At 40.1% G+C, this 15,988-nt stretch overlaps 1 protein-coding gene across 36 annotated transcripts in view; it reads left to right on the forward strand.

Annotated features, from left to right (window-relative positions):
• NEB (nebulin) overlaps nucleotides 1-15,988 on the forward strand; it is a 192,582-nt gene that overhangs the window by 118,878 nt on the left and 57,716 nt on the right. For all 36 annotated transcript variants that reach the window (XM_059704463.1, XM_059704461.1, XM_059704470.1 and 33 more), the window contains 18 exons: nucleotides 2,258-2,362; nucleotides 2,464-2,775; nucleotides 3,478-3,582; nucleotides 4,609-4,707; nucleotides 4,906-5,007; nucleotides 5,124-5,231; nucleotides 5,881-6,192; nucleotides 7,241-7,345; nucleotides 7,454-7,558; nucleotides 7,906-8,013; nucleotides 8,804-8,911; nucleotides 9,014-9,127; nucleotides 9,527-9,724; nucleotides 10,117-10,221; nucleotides 10,934-11,038; nucleotides 11,135-11,239; nucleotides 12,944-13,051; nucleotides 15,496-15,609. In XM_059704463.1, the coding sequence (XP_059560446.1) occupies nucleotides 2,258-2,362; nucleotides 2,464-2,775; nucleotides 3,478-3,582; nucleotides 4,609-4,707; nucleotides 4,906-5,007; nucleotides 5,124-5,231; nucleotides 5,881-6,192; nucleotides 7,241-7,345; nucleotides 7,454-7,558; nucleotides 7,906-8,013; nucleotides 8,804-8,911; nucleotides 9,014-9,127; nucleotides 9,527-9,724; nucleotides 10,117-10,221; nucleotides 10,934-11,038; nucleotides 11,135-11,239; nucleotides 12,944-13,051; nucleotides 15,496-15,609 (2,418 nt within the window). The remainder of the gene's footprint in view (nucleotides 1-2,257; nucleotides 2,363-2,463; nucleotides 2,776-3,477; nucleotides 3,583-4,608; nucleotides 4,708-4,905; nucleotides 5,008-5,123; nucleotides 5,232-5,880; nucleotides 6,193-7,240; nucleotides 7,346-7,453; nucleotides 7,559-7,905; nucleotides 8,014-8,803; nucleotides 8,912-9,013; nucleotides 9,128-9,526; nucleotides 9,725-10,116; nucleotides 10,222-10,933; nucleotides 11,039-11,134; nucleotides 11,240-12,943; nucleotides 13,052-15,495; nucleotides 15,610-15,988) is intronic.

Raw genomic sequence — 15,988 nt, forward strand, 5'->3', positions numbered from 1 at the left:
GATAAATTTTGGAAAGAAAAAATTTCAAAATTATTATTATTTGCAGAATAAATCATTATATGCCTGGGAGAAGCAAGGACATCAACTTAAAAATCTATTAGATAAAATGAGAGAATTTAGTTATGTGGTTAACATAATCCAGCAACTTTCAAGAAGGTACTACCTTCATGGATCTCAGAGGTTTCTCATGTGTAGAACAAGCATAACCTTAGAAGAAGGATACTTCCTTAGTGCAACTCACCATAGATTGAAACTTTGCATCTTTCAAAAAGTAATATATCTTTATGAGAGAAGGAACCTGCCAGGCAAAGATTCCTCACCACATCCCCAACTGTGTGCCCACAACTCTATTATAATGAGCCACTTGAGAGCTAATTTTTTCCAAGGCTTGGGAAAAAAATAAAATTTTAGGGCCCTGATACTTTTGGGGGGAGGGAGGACCAGAATCAGTATTTTGTGCAGTGTTCCCTTGTCCAGTGACTGGGTGGAGAGGCAGTCAGCTCTTCATTTGAGCACAGCCTCCTCAGCTCTCTGGTTTGATCCAGAGGCATCTTTGGCAGGAATTTTCTTGAAAGTTTCATGTGGTCTTGTTTGCATGATGAATTTCCCAGCTGGATATGATGATATAAGCAAGACTAATATTTGAAAATATGCCAAAAGTAAAGTTATTAACTTTAGATATTTACATATTAATGAGAATGGCTTGTATTTGTAAGAAATCAAACATCCCATTTGCATGTCAACCAAAATGTGCATTTTCTTTATACATGGTGTCACCATTATTATAACTTTATAAAATTCACTATTTAAAACTCTTTCCATCATTTAGAAAGCACAATGTTTTTAGAATATTTGTATACAATTTTATAGGTAACCAAGCAAATTCATGTTTAATTGACTCATTTAATCTTCAAATTAGCCACATGAGTAAAATGTGGTTGTTTTGTTTTATCAAATAGGAAAGTTGAAACTTAAAATGATTAAGAAATTTTCTAATGTTTTCAAAGTTAGTAGATGAAGAAGTTTGGTCTCAAGCCAGATTTATTTTTAAGTCAAATAAAAAAAAATACATTTGACCCTATAAGCAAACAAAAATAAATAAAGACATGATGTAACAAGATGAAATAAATAAAAAACAAAAATAATTTAAAATAATATAATGACAAGTTTGCATTAAATATTCTATAGTATAATACATTTAAATGTGGAGAATACTTTTTCTCTTCCTTTTTTTCTTTATTGATTAGGGTATTATATATGTGTCCTTATCTCCCCATTGCCCCCAATACTTTTTCTTGTGCACAGAAAACAAGTTTATTATTAAAATAGGACCACCCAGATTCATACAAAAACTTGAATGAAAATTCCTATAAAATATATCCATACTTACAAAGACAAAATTTATCTGAGCACTCATATTTCAGATATGCAAAGGCCATGAAATTATCAATAATTGAAATTCACCTCTCCTTCCTTTACTATTCAAGATCCCACACTGATTGGTATGTTTTCTAAATTATACATCGAAATTACTGTTGTTTCTGAGTCTTTGTGACATTGTCAATACAGACTGTGCCTATTTAAATATGAACATATGTTTTTAAATTTCTCTGTAACGAACTATAGAAATGACCCCTGAAAGTATAGTCTTTATAAAGTCATCTGTAAACCAGTCCATCTCTTAATTAACTTCTCTGTACAAACAAAAAGACAGTACATTTTTCTTAAAAAATGGCTGTTAATATCCAATTGCACTTCAGCAGGAACATCTAACATTCCCAAACAATATGTACCATCAATCACATAAAATCTAAAAGAACCACATTGGGGGGAAAGCCTCACAAATTTAAAAAGTTTATACTTTTGAAGATTACAAAATTGAATTGAAATTTTAAATTAAATAAATTAAATGATTAAATAAAGAAATTCAATACTAGCCCATTCGTGTCTGAACTGAAATTTATCCCAAAGCTACCAATCCAAGAAGCAACTCAACTCTTTTACATAAACCATTTACAGTTATGTGGAGGCTATGATTGAAATTAAAAAGAAAGAACTCTGGTCAATCTCAGATAGTTGGACTCCAGATACGATTTTATATTTCAGTACCATGGTGCAGAATGATTCTTGCACCTATCCCCTTTTCTTTAACTGGCTCTGGGTCTTCAAAACTGCACCCCTCTGATAATAATTCTACGTGAGCCCTTGGAGTTATTGGTGAATTTGAGCCTGGAATGATACCCTTTGTTCTCTTCAGAAAATTTACCGCGAGGGTTGGGATGAAATGAAGATGAGCTGCGACGTGCGGCTGGATGCCATCCCTATCCAGTCTGCCAAGGCTTCCCGGGAGATCGCCAGCGACGTGAGTGTGGCCGGGGTTAACGTCTCAGTTTTGCAAGCAAATGCCCTCGGTGCACTGCGAGTACAAGCTGTGACCCATCTGCTTTGTTTTTGTGTCTCCAGTATAAATACAAGCTTGACCATGAGAAGCAGAAGGGCCACTACGTGGGCACCCTCACCGCCAGGGACGACAATAGGATCCGGTGGGCCCTCATAGCTGGCAAGCTTCAGAATGAGCGAGAGTATCGGCTGAACTGGGCCAAATACAAGACTAAGTTCCAAAGCCCTGTGGATATGCTTTCCATCTTGCATTCTAAAAATTGCCAGATTCTGGTCAGCGACATTGATTACCGCCAGCGCTTACACCAATGGACGTGCCTGCCCGACCAAAACGATGTGATTCAGGCCAAAAAGGCCTACGAACTGCAAAGCGATGTGAGTGGGCTGCATTTTAGCATGAGCTCTTCCGTATTTTGCCAGGACTCCCAGAAAGTTTATGTCATTAAGTCCTTGGATCAGATCTCCGTGTCTTTATACAGCCAAGAATTTGGTTTTAGTTACACCTGGTAGTATGGTATCAAAATCACCAAAGTCATAAAGGATCTAGACTTTGTGTCAAGAAATAAATGGTAGTGTGAATACAGTCCTTAATTGTTACAGGGTAAGGACAATTAAGGTGAAAATATGATTGCTATAGAATTTAAGTAGCAACAGGTTTATATCATAAATAAAATAGTGGCAGTCCATGGACAGGGTGTAGGCACAGATATGCTTTTTTAGTTGACACAATGTTTAAACTTTTTGAATTAAGTTGCCAGAATTTTTAGATCAGAAATTTTTGTATACAAATCTAGGACTTCCTATTTCTCTTAAAAAGTCAGAGGAGGAAGCTCTGAATGTGTCTGAGCCCAGACAATAACCTCTAGCTGAACGGAAGCTACTCCCTCTTAAACAGAAAATATATCCCTCAGCTTGTTACTCAGTTTTGCCACCTGGCTTCCTAATTAATTTACATGTTACCTGCCTGGCTGTTTGAGTAGATCATTCTTGAATTGTATTTCTCCATCAGACCAATGGACAGAATAAACAGGACTTGTGGGTAGGATTGCTGACTTTACCTCCACCTTTTTTTCACAGGCTATTTACAAGTCCGACTTGGAATGGTTGCGTGGGATCGGGTGGATGCCCAATGATTCCGTTTCCGTCAATCACGCGAAATACGCTGGGGATATCTTCAGTGAGGTATTCTAACATTTTATCCTGCCATTCGTTATACTTCTTAAAAGAATGAACAAAAAAATATACAAGCTCTGGCTGGGTGGCTCGGTTGATTGGAGCATCATCCTGTGCACCAAAAGATTGCAGGTTTGATCCCCGGTCAGGACGCATATGGGAAGCAACCAATCAATGTTTCACTCTCATATCAATGTTTCTCTCTCTCTCTCTCTCTCTCTCTCTCTCTCCTCCTATCTAAACATATCTTCAGTTAAGCATAAAAAAAAAATACACAAGCCAAAGTTTAGTCATTACCTATCAGCAATTTAAACAACTTCAATTGCTGTCATTTGAGCCAGACATACTTTTTTTTTCCCCAAAAAATAATCCTGTGCTGTTGCTATGACACTATGGGATCACATCCATAATATAATATCCAGCACACTCATTATGTTTGGAATTGTATATATGAAAAACTTATATTGTCAGCAACAGGAAAACTTTGAGAGAATTTTGTCCAGCTTAAAAAAATGTATTGAGTATTATGATATATGTAATATATATGATGATACATTGCATGACTTTGGGAGCTAAGCAAACCTGCTACTTCAAAATCCGTGGGAGGCATAAGAAGCCAGCCATTTGTTCAAAAATAAAATGCTAAGGTCCTAGCTGGTTTTGGTCAATGGATAGAACATTGGCCTGCAGACAGAAGGGTTCCTGATTCCATTCCAGTCAAGGGCACATGCCCGGGTTGTGGGCTCAATCCCCAGTAGGGGGTGTGCAGGAGGCAGCCGATCAGTGATTCTTTCTCATCATTGATGTTTCTATCTCTTTCTCCCTCTCCCTTCCTCTCTGAAATCAATAAAAATATTTTTAATTAATAAATAAATAATAAAATGCTAAGAAGAAAGCCAAATTGCCAAGAAGATGCCATTCAAATATGGCGCTGTATGCATCTTGTAGAAAAGGATCCTTAAATTTAACCTATCTTTCTCAGCTCACACAGGACCAGTGACTACGACTGTCTAAACGCTGTTTTCTTTCCCACAGAATAAGTATCGCACAAAAATCGAAAGTCTGAACTTTACTCCTGTGGATGACAGAGTTGATTATGTGACAGCGAAACAAAGTGGTGAAATCCTAAATGATGTAAGTACACGGCTGCCGTTCTAAAATTGCAATCATGAAGATGTCGTTTCCAAAGCTCCTCCCCCTACTCACACACACTCGCATGCAGTCATTGTCGGAGATACAGATTTTAATCATTGAGATAGGTCACTGATGCTAGACTGCTTACATGATGCTTCCTTAACATCAATTAGCTTACCTCTTGCCTCTGGTTTCCAGATTAAATACCGGAAAGACTGGAACGACACCAAATCAAAGTACACCCTCACAGAAACCCCCCTGCTGCACACTGCCCAGGAGGCAGCCCGGATACTGGACCAGGTATGGGCGTTACCCAGATGCCTGGGACTTCGGGTGGGGACCATCGGAGATTCTGCACACGACTTCTCCCTCCATCTGACTCCTCAGTAACCCTTTGCTGTGGCCCTGTCTTCTAGTACCTCTACAAGGAAGGCTGGGAGAAGCAAAAGGCCACAGGCTACATCTTGCCTCCGGATGCTGTGCCGTTTGTCCATGCCCATCATTCTAGTGATGTTCAGAGCGAGGTAACTCATCCTGTTATAAGTGCACTTGGCAAAGGCTGAGCCTTGCACATGGGGCAACCCGGTTATGCTAAGGCGTAGCACCGTAGCCAGGCTAGGGGGTCGGGGGGGGGGGGTACCTGCTCCCTTCTGATCCTTTTCCCATGGGCTTTGGGAGTCCCCCACCCCACCCCCATCCTTGGCTTCTTTAAAGGCTATCGTTTGAGTTCTTTACTTTTTCTTATTTATTTTTTTATTGTGGTAAAATTGACATATATATATATATGGCATTATGTTAGTTTTAGGTGTGCAACATAATGATTCAATATGTATTTGTACATTTTGTGGAATGATCACCACAAGTCTGGCTAACATCCATCACCATCTTCACTTTTTCTTCTTTTCCCTGGTTTTCCTAGGATTGCTAGGCCTTCAAATAAAATACTGCCAGAATTAGAAAACAAATGACTTCCCCCCCCCATATTTAAGTTGATATTTTTAATATTTATCTACTTCAATGTTTTTGTTATTTATTCTCAGGGTGGGGGTTGTAACACAAAAAGCTGGGGGGGGGGGCGGGGGGGGGGGCTGATTATGTTGACGCCCAACGTCCCTTTTGCCCTGTGTGCTTATCAAAGCTGATGGAATGCATCTCCATGCTTCTCCCCACCAGCTGAAATACAAAGCTGAGCATGTAAAGCAAAAAGGTCATTATGTTGGTGTGCCGACCATGAGGGATGATCCCAACCTAGTGTGGTTTGAGCACGCCGGCCAGATTCAGAATGACCGACTGTACAAAGAGGACTATCATAAAACAAAGGCCAAGATCAACATACCTGCTGACACCGTGTCGGTGTTGGCTGCCAAGCAAGGGCAGTCCCTTATCAGTGACATCGATTACCGTAATTACCTGCACCAATGGACATGTCATCCTGACCAAAACGATGTTATTCAGGCCAAGAAGGCCTATGAACTACAGAGTGATGTAAGTGACTTTTGTTTCTTAATTACTTAGAAACATACAGTGTACCCTGAGAATTATAAGTAGCATTCCAAAGCCACCACTCTTTGAAACTTGGAGCCATAAATATTTAGTTTGTGCCCAGGAGGAACTGAAGCTGGATATGAAGTAGAGCAAGATCAGGAGCAGTGAGTGAGTGACAGCACTACCTACTGGCTGCATTCTGAGTAAATTTCAACCTCATTTTGGTGTTTAATCTGCTGCTTTTGTACCATTGCATTAGCAACTCCTCACTCATATTTGTATAAAAAATTATCAACTGATTTAAAATAATAATTGGCTTGGGTGGGAATTGAGTTGGGATTCTGACAACATTGCATGACAGAATAGTCCAGGCCCTGGGAATGCCCCATTCTTGCGTTGCCAAGCATCTCATTCTTCAAGGCATTAATGAAGTAGTTGCTTGCAAGGAATCAAAACAAAATGGTTGCAAAATACTGATGAGCCACATGAGGGCCCAGAATTTCTCATTCAGACGGTGGTAAAGCTAGGGTAGATAATATGGCTTAGGCCACCTTGCACTGAGGCCTGAATCAAGATCTCTACCCAACACCAGCTGTCTGTAGGAACATACACAGGATGCACTGACATGATGCTCAGGCACACGAAGGAGCTACCCCTGCATAGGTCCCATCACTCCCAATACAGAAACAGGAAGTAAGTGACTGCCTGTGGCACAGGTGCTGAACTTGAACCTCAGCAGAAAGACCATTGTGGAACTTGAATCATATTAGTAACTCCTCTTTATTCCGTGTGGGTGCACTGGGAGAATCCAGGAACTAGGTGGGGAAGTGTAGAGGCAGGCTTGACTAGAAGGAGGGTCCTCATTCATAGTAAGAGGTTCAAGACTTATTGCTCAGATGCACAGATGAAATCATGATTGAATGGAAAAGACAACAGCTACAAAAGATTGAAATCCTTTAAAAGCTGAAAAAACTTTGTTTTTAACCTGCTGTCTGTAACCCTGTATCCAGTCATTTCTCCTGCATTATATCTTTCTTCCTGCTCTTAGAATGTCTACAAATCCGACCTGGAGTGGCTCCGAGGCATTGGCTGGATCCCCCTGGATTCTGTGGACCATGTGAGGGTTACTAAAAACCAAGAAATGGTGAATCAGGTACACAAAGCCTGTTATTCTTACCTAATTGCCTGTCCTCCTTACCTGCCCTGTGGGAATGGGTACTCTGTAGGGGGAGACCTGTCTTCATCATCTCTGTCTTTGCAGGTGAAATATAAGAAAGCTGCTCTCGACAACTATCCTAATTTTACAAGTGTGGAAGACCCTCCAGAGATTGTTTTGGCCAAGATTAACTCAGTCAATCAAAGTGATGTAAGTTTGCTTTGTGTATAAGGAGGTGCATAGACTGGGAAGCTAGTTGTCTATCATTGAACAGATTGGCTTGTAAGAAAACCGAGGGAGGAGGGTTTGTAAGATAATCTTTGGGAGGGGATGTCTTAAAAGCCACTAGTAGGTGGCATAATTGTACCCACTTTTAGATAATATCCACATTTTTGTCCAAGTTATTCTATTGTATTAGCTGAAATGGACTGAAATTTTAATCTCCAGTCCATTTTAATCTCTAAATGTAGCCTGATTATCTTACTAGGTAGATCGTATGAAACTTTATACATTTATAGTAACCAGAGGTTTTGTTTTGTTTTGTTTTCTCTCCTTAGATAAAATATAAAGAGACATTTAATAAATTAATAAAGGGCAAGTATATATTTTCTCCGGAGACACCATATATCACCCACTCCAAAGACATGGGGAAACTCTACAGTACCGTAAGTTCTATTTTATGTGATGTACATCTCAGTTCCTAACTTCATGCTTTTGTCAGTATTCACATTCTTGGATGATTTTGTGAACAAATGGACTTTTAAAGGAAATCTACTACATCTATTGTATTAATTTTGTTTATTAAAAGTAGCATATTGTTCAGAGCATGTACCATTTATTCACCTGGTATATTTTGAGCTGCTCTGATGTGCCAGGCGCTGTCAGAGGCACTGAGGAGCTAAAGCTCAAATGAGACAAGCCTTTCAAGAGCTCATACAAGTGAGAGGAACAGACCCACAAGTAATGTAACAAGTGCTGTATCAGTTCCGGGGGCACACAGGACTGAGCAGCCACCATCAGAGAAAAGACAAAAAAAGCTGGTCCCTCTTCACCAGTCATGTACAAACATCTCCAGCCAAGGAATGGAGGACTTGCCCTCCAATTTTAATTGGGCTAATTTAAAGGACAATGTATGTGTGCACATAGTATGTCTGTGTGTTTAATCTCAGCCGAAAGCAATTTTCAGTGATCTTCTCACTAGGAGCAAGTTGGTTTTCGCTCTTTTTAGGACTGTAAATACAGTTAACCTCTGTTATAAAATGCCTCAGAGTTTGTAGATTTCCTTTGCAACAAGCCAAAAGACTCTACCTTGTTCTTAGGTAGGTACACTAATGGCTGTAAACAGAGATCTAAGCCTTGCCTTTAAACATAAATCTTTTACCTTGATTTTACCACTTCCTTTTTGGTGGTATCTGAAAGTAAACTGCTGTCGACACACATTTTTCTTTGTTCTAGATACTGTATAAAGGGGCGTGGGAGGGAACCAAGGCCTACGGCTATACCTTGGATGAACGCTACATCCCCATTGTTGGAGCCAAGCATGCTGACTATGTGAACAGTGAGGTCAGTAGGACTTTTGCCTCTCAGAGACTGGAGGGTCTTCATTGGGAAATGAGGGCCGGTTAGAAAATCCCAGCGGTTCTCAATGTTGTACCTGTTTCACAGCTTAAATACAAAGAGACATTTGAGAAGCAGAAGGGTCACTACCTGGCTGGGAAAGAAATCAGTGAGTTCCCTGGTGTGGTTCACTGCCTGGATTTCCAAAAGATGAGGAGTGCGGTAAGCAAAGTTCACTGTGACTTGACTTCTGATCGGCCCTTTGGTGCGAGATTAGCTGGGGATGGGGTGGGGAGGCATGAGTCGATCCTGAGACTTCCCCACCCCTGCCATTTAGCATGTGTGTCTTTGCCGATTTTGAGTCTTCCACCCTTCATTCCCTCCCTCCTTCATTACCAAACACACAGTGAGGGCTCTGTATTTGACAACAAGGTCACTCTTTATTCTGTGTTATAAAATCATGGGAAATTTTTACAAAAGAATATATTATAGTATGTTTGTTTAACCTTACTCTATTCTAAAGGTACTGATCTATAGTGGAAATAAAACTCTTAAGAGATTGATCTGGATATTTTACATTTTCCTTTCTTATGTTTGTCTTTAAAAAATATTCTTCCTCAGTTGAACTACAGAAAACATTATGAGGACACCAAAGCAAATATTCACATCCCCAATGATATGATGAACCATGTGCTGGCCAAAAAGTGCCAGTACATCCTCAGCGACCTCGAGTACCGACACTACTTCCACCAGTGGACGTCTCTCCCAGAAGAACCCAGTATTCTAGTGGCCCGGAATGCACAGGAGATCCTGAGTGATGTATGTCATTGCTGCAGCTTAGCTTAATTACAGGATTCACCCAGCCTGCCTTGCTTCCCCTCCCCCCACCCCCAGTCTTATCTAATTATCCCTCTATTCATAAACCCTGCTGCTTTTCAACACAAAGTGGCATGAATAGCCACTTCTTGGTGTACGAATTCCTCCTGAGCCATGGATATCCATGTTCTGTTTCACACTAGACTAAAACTTATCTAATGTTCTCCTCCTAAGCTTTGTTAGGCCAGGGCATTAAAGACCTCCCAGCTCTTAAGAAGTCTACCCTATGACCACTAAGCACCACGTACAGCCAAGAGCTGATCGGAAATTATCAAAGCATCCCGTTGCAAATTCATTGAGTACTTATGTCTTTCACCACTTCTTCTTTCTTGCAGAATGTGTATAAAGATGACTTGAATTGGCTGAAAGGCATTGGATGCTATGTCTGGGATACACCCCAGATCCTCCAAGCCAAGAAGTCGTATGACCTTCAGAGTCAGGTAAGCCAATCTTCCTAGAAGGACTAATTGGCTGCGGACCAATGGAACCCATGGTGCTGTCAGTGGGGTTTACCCAGGTTGTCCCGGTGCCCAGGCAGAGAACGCTGTTCTAACAGTGCATGAGGAAAGGGAGCCAAAGGTCCACTGCCCAGTCACACCTCTCCTGGTGGCCTGCTCTGTGCTGGACCCTCTCAGTATGCGTTTCTCAGTATTTAAGGCATTAGACATTTCTAATAGAACATTGTCTGGGAGGTGTTTCCTAGTAAACTACCTCTAGCATCAGTACCTTAGCTGATCAGGTTAACGTGTAGATAGTAGAATGCAAATGCATGCTTTGACCGTAGGTAGGTAAGCTCTGTAGTGAAAACATAGATATTTGGGAAATCTCCCAGCATATGGTTCAGCTTGGATGGAGCAGACTAATGGAATGTCGAAATTGAGGGGCTGCCGCCAGGGTGGAGTATAGGTGTGGGAAAGACAACACAATGAGGAAGGGGTCCCGGAAAAGATCCAGACCTCACTCCTGGTCAGGAGAAGCGATTAGTTTTGACAGCCATACAAAATCTGCAGGACGACACAGGGTGGCCTCTTTGTTAGGAGTGATGCAGAAACCCAGCCTACGAATAAGGGCTCATCTAAGATGGCACAAATTACTAAATCTGACGGTAGACCCATACTTTACCCTTATAGAGACTTCGGTTTTCCTTCACAGATACAATACACGGCAGCAAGTAAAGACAATCTGCAGAATTATAGCCTGGTCACGGACACACCAGTTTACGTGACTGCTCTTCAAAGCGGCATCAATGCCAGCGAGGTGCGTCTTGCTTGTCTTCTCTTCCAGAACGAGCCTTTATTTGTCTTTACGTCTTTCAACAGCAGAAAAGAATAACCCATCTTTCTTTATCTGTAGGTGAGATATAAAGAAAATTATCATCAGATGAAGGACAAGTATACGACAGTACTGGAAACAGTGGATTATGACAGAACCAAGAATCTGAAGAATCTTTATAGCAGTGTGAGTTGAGTTTTCTTTCCTCTCTCATTTGAGTTACCTCCTCCCACCCCCCAGCCCCCCCCCCCCCCCCCCCCGCTTTGGAGACAATAAGAAAATAAAAGGGATAGGCACTTGATTCCCAAAGGTTTGTCCAGTTTTTTTCCTGGACCTTTAAGTTCCTACTTTAGCTCATAAATCCTCCTAGTTGCAATTAGATGAGCCCCAATTTGAATATTGCACGATTGCACACAGTTAACACAAATTTGGCAACTTCCTCCATGTGGCAGGCAGGTACTGTTGGAGCTATTCTTTGTTGACCCTGAACCTGTCTTTCTCTGGATTCTCTAGTGGCCAGTGGCTTACAAACCAACCAAAAAACTCTTTTAAACTCTTCTGAATTGATTAACTCAACACACTTTTTTTTTAAACTTCATTTGGAAATAATTTGAGATTTACAAAAAAGTTTCAAAAATAGTACATAGAATTCCCACATCGTTTTTTTACATAGTTTTTTTCTCTGTAGTACAATGATCAAAACTAAGAAATTATCATTGTTAGCATGTTACAGACTTTTTCTAGATTTCACCAGTTTTTCCATTAATGTAACTTTTCTTTTTAAGATACAATCCAGGACCTCACTTTGTATTTAGTTTTTATGCCTCCTTAGTCTCCTCTAATCTGATCATTTCTCAATCTATTCCTTGTCAAAATATCATTTTCCAAAATAACCTAAATTAGTTGTTTTCTTCCCCACTTCCGCCACCGTAGTCTTGTTACCCATTATATAATACAGTTAGATTTATTTGTTACAGTTTTTATTCCATTTTAGTCCCCCTTCCTCATTCTTTGTTTGTAAATTTTACTATTTGAGGTATATAGTACTGTGGCTTTTGATAAACACAAAGTCATGTGTTCACCACCACAGTCCAGACACATAAAAATTCTGTATCCCTTCCAAATTTCTCTTTTGTTGCCCCTCTCTTCTCACCTGGCATCCACAGAGATGTTTGCAATCCCTAAAGTTTAACTTTTCCAGAATGTCTTGTGAATGGAATATATAGTATGTACCCATTTGGCCTGGCTTTCTTCTCTTGGCAAAATGACTTTATGTGTTATGCACATTGCTGCATAAATCAATAGTTTATTTTTTATTGCAGAATGGTATTCCATTGCATGAATGTCCCACAGTTTGTTTATCCATTCACTGTTAAAGGAATTAGAATTGTTTCCAGATTTTGCAAATTATGAATAAAGCTGCTATAATACATGTGCATATAGGTTTTTGTGTGTACATAAGTTTACATTTCCCCTGGATAAATAAATATGTAGGAGTGGAAACAAATGTATTTTGAGTTCCCACTAGCTACATAAAAGTAGGGGAGGGTAAATGTGTGTGTGTGTGTGTGTGTGTGTGTGTGTGAGTGTGTGTGTGTGTTTTAATGTTAGTGGTTTTCACCTTCCAGAAATTCTTAGACCTATGGGGAATGAATATGGCATCAAAAACTCTGGTAGCTCTCAAACTGTGATAAGTACTGTGGTAGAAACAAAATAATGGGCTACGAAATTACGGTCGTGGCATTAAACCAGTTATTCACTTAGGGGCACTTGGATCCTCCAGAGTGAGAAGATCTGGAGGTTGTTAGGGCGTCTGAGGACAGAAACAGGGAAAGAAGCTAACCAGAATGTATTTTTCCACATTCACAAGAAGGTTTTTAACCCCCACAGAACCTGTACAAGGAGGCCTGGGAGAAGGTGAAAGCCACCAGCTACATCCTGCCTTCCAGCACCATGTCCCTGACACACGCCAAGAACCAGAAGGATCTGGCCAGCAATGTAAGTCCAGGGCAAATGTGACAGCCTTGCCACCCACTCCCTGCCCTCCCCGCTCACCTCTCCTAGGATCTTTTTGGCTGAAACACATGCTGCCCAGAAGTATTCCCAGCACTTCCATAGGAGTTTGCCACCAGCAACTAATTCCAGGCGCTCAGCCATCACAGACGCTGGGCACTTATTTCTTCTTCTCAAGGGCCCTGAAGTCTAGAGAGAATCACAAACACCTGTATTAAGGAACAGCTGTGGCCTTTTAGGCTGGTTGCCCGCAAATGACATGGCAGGTATACTGTTTCAGCCAAAAGTGGGGATAGACAGAAGATATAATATACCATACAGAATAGGCTTTTGTCCAATAGAATTATGTAGGCTGTAGTACAAAAATAAACCAGTGAATGGTATAACTAACTAGTCATTACACCATCCTAGAATAAATGATTTAAAAAGTAAATAATTATCTTCATAACCATGAAATATAAAAAAAGTTTAAATCTTTTGAAATTCTACTTTTTTAAAGCATAACTTTTCTTAGGTATAGACATGATTGTAAAAAAAATTCTAAATCACGTGGGCTGTTTAAATATAAGTTTTGTGACCTTTAACCCTTTATGCCTAAAATGTTCTTAAGTAAAACCTTTTATTATAAAATTTCCTGTAACCTTCATTGCAGTTCCAATAAACCCAGTTCTCTTTCAGGAACTTTACCTCTTTAGAAACGTTTACCCCTTAATTGTGAACATTTTATGTAACATTTTAGACCAGTATTTCTCAAAACTTTTTTCAAGACCCGTAGTAAGGAATTCATTTTATATTGCAAGTCAACACACATTCTCTCTCCCTCTCTCTCTCTCCCTCCCCCCCCCCCCCACCTCCTCCCGCGCTCTCTCTCTCTCTCACACACACACATCTAAAGTTTATGTGAGTTCCTTCGGACATAAATGTTTACTGCTACACTAAAGACAATGCACTCTGATCATTTCAATTCTATTCTATTCATTTAAAATGCTAGTGACTTATTAAGTTGATTCACTACCCTCTAATGGACCTAGAGATGCATAATTTTTTTTAAAAGCCTTTGTTATATAATAATGAAATTCCTTTCATTCTTACCTAGAGAAAAACTAATACAAATGATTTTTCCAAGCCCCAGTTATTTGGAACACTGCAAACAGACTAGCCCAAAGGAGCAAACTTTTCATTTCGGAAGAGAAGCTTGTAGATAGTAGTTTAGAAAACTTAGCAGAAGCTTATTCATTCGTTTATTTATTTTTGTCATAGAAAAAGTCACAGAGGCAGGAGTCTTGGCAACTTGTTCTTGGAATAAGGTGGGACACTGAGAAATTAACCCTTTTAAAGAAGGATTCCAACAGCAGTTTTTTTGTTTTTTCTTAAAGGTGCCTTTGAATACTACCTTCTTTATAATTGCGGAATGGGTTAGATGTAAGGAACATGTGAACTAATGTTCTAAAAAATTCTGATGGGAATTTTGATTGGTTTCTAGTCAAGGAAGAGATTCACAAGAATTCTAATACAAATACTCCTGTCTCCTATTTTTGCACTGAGATGTGGGGTTCTGAGCTGTGAGAGAACTGCTATTTTATTGTGTGCTAGGAGATTATATATCTTAATCTCTGTAGGGCCTTACCTCCTAGTTCAGGAAATCATGCAGCTTTAGTTAATAGGCAATACAAACAGACTAAAAGTTGGTTTTTCTGTAGAAGGTAATTGCACTGTATCTTTGGAAACCCTTGTACAAAGTAAAACTCAAAGATTGTGTCTCTTAAGCATCAGGTTTGTCAGTTATTAAAAACAAAGAAATTCCTGAACACATCTTTCCTCTCACTTATGATTAAGAAAAACAAAGCCATTATTACAAAAGAGCTTATTTTATATGTTTTTATTGATTTAAGAAAGATGGAGGAAGGGAGAGAGAAAAACATCAATGAGAGAGAAGAAACATCCATCACCTGCCTCCTGCACGCCCCCTACTGGGGATTGAGCCCACAACCCGGGCATGTGCCCTGACTGGGAATCAAACTGGCGGCCTTTTGGTGCATGGGATGACGCTCAACCAGCTGAGCCACACCGGCCAGGGCAAGAGATTTTTTTAAAATTACATAATCTTTTACATAAAATTACAACTAACTTTTAAATGAGTTAGTTATAGCAGCAGTACTAGCATTGGCATAGAAGTATTACAAACAGTAACTACAATTGTATAGCTCTCTACAGTTTAGAAAGTACTTTCAGATATAGTCTGAATTAAGCCTCAGGAAACCTGGGCAGGTATGACCATGCACAGATGAGGAAAGGGACTCGCAGAAGTGGTGACCCCATGTTGGCTGGATCTCAAGGATGAGATCTTCCTATTCAGTCTCATGCTCTTATGACAAAGTGGATCCATTACTCTCCCAAACTGTTTCTTTCTTTGTGGTTTATCTCTATAGATCAAATACCGGGAAGAATATGAAAAGTTCAAAGCTCTTTATACTTTACCAAGAAGTGTTGACGATGACCCAAATACAGCGCGATGCCTCAGAGTTGGCAAATATAACATTGATGTAAGTAAGCTCAAAGGCCGACTTCAAACTGAAGCCAAGTAATAGAGTTGTCTATTGTAAATCAGAACCGTTTCTATTAAACAGTGCATATGGCTCTGACTGTGTATATATGGAGGAGCTCGGGGCTATTTCAGCCCCAGCTGCATCTCCAGCCCTCACGAATCTGTAGAAAGTGTCAGGAAATTCCAGTCCCTGCCCTTCCCCCAACTGATTGCTGTGAGCTGGTCACTGTGACTTCTCAGGTGTGTAAGAAGTGTATAAGAAGGCATATAAGAAGGTCACATATTGCCATGATTCTGTGCACCATTTTCTGTGTCAGTGGCATGTCAAGCAGAAGTGGCAAACACAGAGACTGGGCAGTGCCTGGCTTTTTCTCACT

This window comes from Myotis daubentonii, chromosome 7 (assembly GCF_963259705.1).
Source record: "Myotis daubentonii chromosome 7, mMyoDau2.1, whole genome shotgun sequence".
NCBI classification, from domain to species: Eukaryota; Metazoa; Chordata; class Mammalia; order Chiroptera; family Vespertilionidae; genus Myotis; species Myotis daubentonii.